Genomic DNA, 8,654 nt, shown 5'->3' on the forward strand with positions numbered 1-8,654 from the left:
GTAGAACCGCCCGCTCCCGCTGCGGTGTCGCTTAGATGTCCTTCTCCTCCTTGGGAGGAATTTGACGCCTCCCCCCTGTCGTGTTCCTCTCCTGCTCCGTTCCGCAGTCTCTTCCGACCTGCTGTTCCTTCACTGCTGCTTTCCGTTGGACTTTCACTATCTTGTCGTGATATTAACTCAAATCCCTTTCCGTGCCCCCTGTCTTCATATACACATATGCATGGACCCTTCTGTTGAGGCTTGCAATATATAGCCTGTCCTGGACCTGGCTCCTTAATTCTGTTAAATAAACTATTCAATCCCGACAGTGGACAGTCTGGACATAATTTACTTATTGCTTCAGCTACACTCACTATTACACTTAATGCCTCCAATTGGCAGTGTTCGAAGTTGTCGTCGGCCTGACAAGTCTTCTGATAGGTTCTCTTGATTCTCCACCCGTCGTGAGCCTTGAAGAGCTCAGTCTCGCCCGTCCCGAATATCCTCTCTTGGAGCCGGTCACAGGAGCTCCACGCCTTCGTATTGGCTATTATTAATCTTCCATCATCCTTCCATAACCAGTAGACTATGCAACCAATCAAAGATATCATCTTCTGGCAGCTACCATTGGCATCGCACTGGACCTCTTCGTTTCCTCCCATCAGCCCCTTCCAAAGTCTTCTCTCCGCTGCTGTTAAATACTCATCTTCGGTCGCATCATTCTTCTTGTCTTCGGGTTGTGAGATACAGGACTTTATAATATCATTCAACACATCTTCCCATTGGACTTGGCTGTTTGCCTAGGTGGAAATTAGGCTCCCGACTCTAAAGCCTCCCTTCTGTTGTGTATAATTGTCTGAACTCCTCAGGCGGGATTCCAACCATCTGGCGACCCCTTGGAGCGGCCTCTCCTTTGAAGTCCTATTCTTCCGGAGCTGTAAACAAAACCTGCTTCCTGTTCTGTTCTTACATCCTACTGCTGCAGTCCCGTCATCGGGGCTGGGACTCCTCCAGGTTAGTGGCTGCTGTTGCATCTTCCTCCTTCTCGTTCTCTGTCTGATCTTTGTTTCTTCTCATTAATCTCCCCCAATGGGTCCTAGTCCCATTACGAACCCTATGGAGCTTTATCATAAGTACCTTCTTTTTCTGGGTATTTTCTTCCTCTCCCTTTAATGTGGTCGATAGCCTCTTTCTGGGTCTGCTTTGCCCTTTCTTGTTGTTGGAGAGATGCCCCGCCTTCACCCTATGCTTCCTTCTCCTCTCTCTCTTCACCCTTCTCCTTATGTCTCCCTCGTCCTCGGTGGGGTGTCTGGGGCCACATGTTTCCTTCCCCGAGGAGGGATCCTGTTTGCTTCTTTTCCCTCTTCGCTTCTCACATCCTTCATCCTGTACCTTCCCGAATTTAGGTTGGTGAGCTCCCCCCTGAGCCGTTCGGGACTGTGCTCCCTTTGGGGATAGACTGTACTTCTCCTCTCTACTCTCCCAGAGGCTCCGATATTCGTTGTCTGTGTGGAGGAGCATTTTTCACGCTTAGTTTCTCCAACTCCTCGGGCTCCATCCTGGCTTACTCGGATTGTTCCCTGGGTGGGATTTATGTCTATATCTCTTGTTGCTCTACGGATTTTACTGCTCCCTCATCCCTTCCTCTCACCCGTCCTCGTGAGTGCCTGTTTACTCGGAAGCAGGGGGACCGGTGGTTTTAAACCTTTATCCTACTTTTGCCTCTTTTGACGTTCTTTCTTCCTCATGACTGCTGGGCTGTCTGGGGAATTTTGCTTCTCTTCTGCGGCGATGCTGAGACACTTGTGGGAGTCATGCCGTTCTCGACAGGTTGCTGTTCCTGACCCTTTCCTTCCTCTCAAACTCCCTAAAATATCTAGGGCCTCGAGCCACATTTAGCTCTTAGCTCTCTTCTCCTTCTGCTTGTGCTGAGTCACCCACTGGTGCCTGTCAGACAAATCGGCTGATTATGCTTCCACTGATCGAGAGTTGATTCTTGCTTGTTCACTAAGTTCTCTGTTAGTCCTCATCCTCGGAACCTGGCTCCTTGGTCCTGGGACTTGGGGACTCGGCAATGAGTGTTTATTGGTTTCTAGCTGCTGTTCCTGATTCCTTCGTATGCTAGTTGCGTGTTTGGTCTTCGCTAACCTCCTCAGACTTGTTCTCTCCTTATCCTTTAGAGCTCCTGTTGTCCTTGCTTTTTTTTTGTCTGTTCCTGGTGGGATTCTAGTGTTGCCTCAGCTTGGAGTTGAGACTTATCGGTCTTGCTTTGGGTTGACTATGGTCTCATCTGTGATATTCATCCTTCCGGTTAATTGTTTGCTTTCGCCTCTTAGAGATGCCTGTTGATTTGATTGGGTGCCGTCTGGGGGATGCTTTTGGGGTTGTTCATTCCCACGATTTTGTTGGTGTGATGACCCCTTGCCCAGCTGTTGAGGGTGTACTTGCTCCTTTGTGGCCAATTTTTATCTGCTTTTTTCGTCGTCTGAATGGGTACTGAACCTTCACCCGTTGTTACTCCCCCGGCCCTGGCTTAGTCATTCTGGTGCCTCTTCGTTCCTAGGGGGTACGGGGTTTCGGTGTGTAAACGCAGCTGCTGTTTGGGCAGTTGAAACCCTACCTCCAGATTTGGAGTTCCTGTTGTGACTCTCCTCTTTGATCTTTCGCTTCGACATAGGCTTCTTGGTTGACTTTAGAGCTAATTTTGTCTGCTGGTTTCGCCTTTTTTGTTTGCCTCTATCCCATAGGAGCTGCTTAACCCTCTTCCAGAAAAAAATCTGCTGTTCCTGGAACCCTCTAGAATCTTTTGGTTTGTTCTTTTTCGTGTCCACTTGAAGCGCCCTTATTCTTCTTTTTATAGACTCCGGCAGGGCGGATCCGCCTTTTAAGTGGTTTTCGGCTGTCTTTTCACATCCTCTCCCTCCTCCTGCTACTACTCCTTCGTTCGTTTCCGTGGGGAGAAACGATACACTGCGCCTGCCTCTGCTGTTTTCTGTCATGAACTGTTCTCGTGTTTGTTATGGCAAGGGTCGGTGTGCCCTGGAGCCTCCTTGCGTCCAGGCAGGATTTCGCCTGGTAACTCCCAATTATTTCTTCTGACTGTCCTGCCGCTTTGGATAGGGATATTTTTCCTTGCTCTTGTTTCTTTTGTTTGCCTGTACAGGGACTTTCGGTTGTATTCGTGCCTTGTTGGACTAAATTCACTTCTACTTCGCTCTTCTGGTCCTGACTAGCCTGTTATCCTCTTCTTGAGTTTGGCGTTTCCTCTTCTGTATTTGCCTTATTGATTTTCCCTCTTCTCTTCCCATCCCTTTAAAACCCATACCCCAGGCGCGCGGAGTCCCTAAGTTCTAAGAGCCTTTTTCTTTTGCTGTTTTGGGCTCCGGCTCAGATTCTTCGGCTTCTCCTGTTACTCCCTACGAGGTGATTTGTTGGAGTTTGGTCCTTCTTCTTTTTGTTCGGGTTTTTTTGAGATGTCTTGTCTCAAGAAACGGGGGGTTAGGACATCAATTCTGCTTCTTTCCGTTTAGGTCCTGATTGCCTCCGGCAGCTGTAGCTTTCGGGATATTCGAGCCCTTGGCATCCTCCACTGTTTCTTTTTGACGGGATGTGGTATATTTAAACATCCTGGAATTTTTTGGTGTTATCTTTCCCTTGTGGTTCTTGTTCCTTTGCTTGGAGTTGTGATGTTGTCTGGACCCGAAGTTGTCCCTGATGGACCTCAGATAATCACCTGGGTAGTTCCTCTATTGGATTCGTGGCGCGCCGTTTCCTCTGTCTGGGGGGAGGGCGTCTCTTGGGTGTTTTTTAGATGGATTAGAGTTCATTTTCTGGAGTGGGGAACTTGCGTGATCTGTCCTTATCGCCTGGACTTGTCCCTTTGCAGTTTTGCTCTATCCTAAGTTAGTTTCTATTGATTCTTCCCCTTAGTCGATACATTGGTGATCTCTTTCTGGGCTTCGTTTGTTAATCTTAAACACCTCAGACATACTCTATCTTTCAGCTCCTGGCCAGAATTTATTTTGGATGCTTCTCCCTTTTTCGCCTTTTCGTCTGGGGCGCCTGTTATTTGTCTAGCTTCGGCTCCTATCTGACTCTTCCTCCTTCAGTTTTGTTAGGGATTTGGTTTCACATGTCGTGGTTTTGGACTTTATTTTAGTCGTTATATTGAGAATTCTGTAGGTTCTGACTTTATTAACGATCTTCACCTAGGGGGGACAATCTCAGAATCCGTCGTTTGAAGGGGGGGACCCTTTTCGGTTTTTTATGCATTGGTCAGAACCGTGATCTGTTTACTGGGAGGTTTTGTTCAATTCTAACTCTGAGTAATTTCTTTGTGGGTCTCTTCCTATTTAGTTAGACATGTTCGGTGAGCTCCGGGGGGGACGCTTTTTGTCTGCTTTCATACTTTTGTTTGGGGGAGCCTTTTTCTTGAGGAGCTTTCGTCGGGAGAGTCGGGTAGTTTGGTGGGTGTTGAACCTCTCATCTTTTCCTTTATCTATCTTTTATTATCTCATCTCTGTTATATGGGATCTGTTCTGGGGAAATGACTTTCGCTTGGAGGTGTCTTCCTTCTCCTACGGCTGCTTTTTTTGGGTACTGCCCATCTCTCTAGGTTGTCTATCTTCACCTTCCGTTGGGCGCTATTTTTGGCTATTATCCTTTGTTATTTGGATTTCCATGCCCTTAATGTTCTTGATTTTTCTGCAAATCTTATGCCTTAGACCTTTTCCGCCTTGGGGTTTTTTGGGGGTGTGCCTCTTTAGTTGTATCATTCGTTCCTCCTGATTGTCTCTTAGCTCAGGGTTTTTAGAGAATTTGGCGCCTAATTCTGTTTGGATTTTGTCTTCTGGATATGTGATTAAACTTGAACCTGCGCGACGGATGGTTGGGGATTTAGTTGTTTTTGGGGGGAGGCTTCGTATCGTCCTTTCAATGCCATAGTTAGGTTGCTCTCTGGGTCTGGGCCATTGTCATGGGTGGAGATTTGGCCGAAGTTTTGTTTTTGCAGTGGTGATGGCTCGAGCTGATTTGGACAGGGAAGTCGTTGTTAGAGAGTCTTCCTGTTTCTTGGGCCCCCACTAGTTCTACTCTTCTCAGATATTAGTCTTCCTTCTCAGACTCTCGAGAGAGAGTTGATCTGTATCTCTGTATACTTAGTTGCTCATTCCCTTATTTTGTCCTTGTTTTCCTATTCCCTTCGGACTCGTCCTTTTTTTGTTAGTGGGGTAGTTACGGGACTTGACTGCCTATTTCTTGGTTTTTTGGGGTTCTCTTTTGATTGAACGTTTGGATAATTAACGGAATTTTGCTTCATTTGGATGACATTAGAACGTGAAAAATACTTCTCTTGATTATAACTCCTAATATTAGGACTGTCATCTTATCTGAGTCCGCTGTTATTAGTGAATTTACTTAAAATGATTCATCTTGTCATTCCGGAGGGAAAGATCTACTGCGGCTGACGAATGCAAATGAGCAGATAAAATAAAATCATTATCTTAATTTACGCTCATTCTTTCAAAAAAACATAACTTTTGGAGTCCTCTAGGCGTTTCTGGGGTTTTCATACTTACTGGGCCCCCCCTGTGATGTGTTCTCAGTTAACTTCGTTTCTTTATTCCTTAATTAACGTTTGGTAGGTTTAGAGCTGACCTCAACTTTACTAATATGATATAGTGGGGTTTTGTTAACACTAGTTTTGGACTGCCCGTGTCTTGTGTTTTTCTGCTTGTTATTTATAATGATTCACACAGACAGAAAATAAGGTGTTCAGACTATATAGAGATTAAGACGTCGTATTGTTGAGATAGTCCCCTAGAGATCCGAGGATGTCAAACTATTTCCAGATTTTTGGATTGATTTTTCCTTGGGTCTATGGCTCATAGATGGAGAAAGTGATTTCTTAATCGGATTATCCTCGAATGATAGAGTTTCTCAATGATGCCCTGAGCTGGTTGGTTAAAGAGATGGTTTGGCTTCGAAGAAATGATTAAACCAGTTTTTAGGGTTTCCTCTTGATGTCTATCTTCGTCCTCAGAATTATTATATATATTGGTCTTCTTACGATTTGGATCAGATCTGCTTCTGGGTTTTTCCTTGCTCCATCCAGGCTAGCATAAGGCCTACTGGAGATTACTGCGGATTTTTGGCTGGTCTATGAAGTTGTTCGTTGGGGTTGCCTGTATTATCTCTCTTCTGTCCTTTTAACGTAATCTCTTCTGTCAAAATATTCCTCTCCTGGCTCAGAAGACTCAGTCATTTTAGTCAACATAAAGTCGAAAATTCTGCTCCGGATTTGGTGTTACTCATCCGGTAACGCTCGTTCTCCCGCTTAGGAAATTCTTCTTAGGTTGGAGAAATAAGTTGGGGAGTTAAATATACAATAGGACGGGAGATCTGTAACCTGTTTTTGTTTTGGGGCTAAGGAGAACTAAAGATACGTTTTTGACAGTGTTCATTAATGGACAAACACTTATTCATTCCATTAGTTAAGCTTTTTTTAAAGAAAACATAAAAGGAACAAGATTGTTCCTCTGAAAATCTCTCAATACGATGATTTCCTAAAGAAGCATTTCCTTTAAGTAATTATAGAGTGAGAATGAGTCCTGAAAACATGAATTGTATAGTGGCATACTGTTTTGCCGATCTCCTGTTATTGGAGTTTTGAATAGTTAGAAACGATGATCCGGAAGTTGCTTCCCTCTTGAGGGCATCCTCTGCCCTTCCCGGTTCTCTTTTTGAGAGAGGACAGGGCTTTAATATTAAACAGGGCTTGATCATCCTATGGTCAAGTTTTTCTTATAAGCAGGTCCATAAATTACAGACTTTATGGGACTTTATGAATTCCACATAAATCACCATCATTAGATTTAGAATTTCTGGAATTTAGTTTTTTATCTGACCCTCCTTTTTTTAGATATTCAACTGCAGTCATTCGGAGGGAAATTCTTCGTCAGTTTTCTTGTTCGATGGTGTGTTCCTTTGGGTGGAAGCAGGTTGGACAAGATTGTTAAAACATTGTTGTTTGAAAGGTCCCTTAAATTTCACCTATAAGGAGGTTATTGATCTGTTATACCCAGAGACTCCTTTTTTCAAATAAACATCGAAAAATAAGGTAGACCTGATCCAGAGTAAGAACAAAATAAGTAATTTTGAGAGGCTCGTGATCACTCCTTTAAGAGATTTTTAGCTCATATATTCTTCTAGTAGAAACATGTAAGAAGCGACAACGAGAATTTTAACTAAGCAGGAGCGAAAAAGGAATCTCCTCTATTTAAGGCCAGGGGAGGTTGCTCCTTGGTGTTCATGGGTTCCAGAATGTCTTGTTGTTTTCTTTTCATACTCAGTTGAGCATTCATGAGTTAGAGCAGAATTGGATTCAGTGAGAAAACCCATAGTATCTTAATCTAATTCCTTGGGGAGACATAATTATACTTACAAGATGATTATTACTTCCTCGACGAGGGTCTTATATATATAACTTAGGTTGGATTGGTTATCTTAGGATTAACTGCCTTAAGATACCTTGAAGCGCTCTAAATCACTTCCAAATACATCGTAGTAGTTCTTAAACTCTTTAAATAGTTAGTAAAGAATATTTCTTAAAGAATTTCCACAAAGGCAAAATTCTTAACTAAAACAGATGCAGTTACATAAATAAATTAAGACATTATAGAATATATTTTTAGCCAATATTAAGAAAAGAAAAATAAAGAAAGGACATCATAGAGACTGTAGAAAATCCTTCTGTTTGGTCACAGTGCATGCCTCCTGAGAGATTTAGGAGATAAGACGATTTTTATGCCTCGTCTTTAAGTAGAATGACATGTTTCGGACTTATATGAACCCTTTTTCTTACCTACAATAGATTCCTGCAGTTATTTCGGCTTTCCTAAGCTTGAAAAATACCAGAGATAAACGCTTCAGCAAATATTTCTTGGTCCATTTGATGCGAGGACCTTCTTTAAAATAAATTCTTCACCAAGGGGGCATATACATTATATTACCATTCATCCTTTTGCTGAGGCTTACATCTTGTACCTATACAAATGGAACTTTTATCTATGCATTCCAATTAAGACCAGATGAAACTCCTTATTCATTATGCATCGTAACTCCCAAAGGCAAGAAGCTATTTTTTTCTTATATCATCCTTCTCTTGTTGCTGACGGATAGTCAAACGGATGTAGAGGACCTTTAATTTAAATCTGGAATATTTAAAACAATATATTAATTATATGCACTACTAATAGGTGCTATTGCAGAACCAAAGGAACGACTATTTCGATCAGATTCTATTATCCTGGACAGTCTGCATCTTTTTTCTTTCTTTTTTTCTTCATAATGTAAACATCCTATAGCTTTGTTTTAGGGAACAGAGGGTGACGCCATATATGTTCGTTCCTTTTTTTCTTTTTTTCTTTTTTTTTTTTTCTCTTAATAGAATAATCCAGAATGTAATGCCGTGTTTTTCATTATTTGGTTGGTATCTGTTAAGAATCCTCTGGGGATGTCCCTCCATGTAAAAATCTGCCATTGCGGCGGTTCAGAATAAAATATATACGAATAATAAAACCATCAAGACCATTCAGAGGAGTTCATGAGATATTACATACACAGTATGCTAAATTTAACCAAAGAAGATGAAGCATAGTATCATTATTGGCCTCTGA

At 42.7% G+C, this 8,654-nt stretch overlaps 2 protein-coding genes across 2 annotated transcripts; both read right to left on the reverse strand.

Moving 5' to 3' along the window:
* Window positions 1-7: 7 nt before the first annotated feature.
* Window positions 8-641, reverse strand: C922_05788 (hypothetical protein; the record flags this gene model as incomplete). The annotated part of the gene is made up of 1 exon (XM_008821359.1): window positions 8-641. A coding segment is annotated over one exon (633 nt), but the record flags the coding sequence as incomplete, so codon positions are not given.
* A 328-nt stretch (window positions 642-969) lies between these two features.
* Window positions 970-2,978, reverse strand: C922_05789 (hypothetical protein; the record flags this gene model as incomplete). The annotated part of the gene is made up of 2 exons (XM_008821360.1): window positions 970-1,484; window positions 2,600-2,978. The coding sequence occupies 2 exons, from the start codon at window positions 2,976-2,978 to the stop codon at window positions 970-972; spliced, it is 894 nt and encodes a 297-aa protein (XP_008819582.1).
* Between the last annotated feature and the right edge of the window lie 5,676 nt (window positions 2,979-8,654).

The sequence above is a fragment of the Plasmodium inui genome (genome assembly GCF_000524495.1).
Source record: "Plasmodium inui San Antonio 1 unplaced genomic scaffold supercont1.183, whole genome shotgun sequence".
Lineage (NCBI taxonomy): Eukaryota > Apicomplexa > Aconoidasida > Haemosporida > Plasmodiidae > Plasmodium > Plasmodium inui.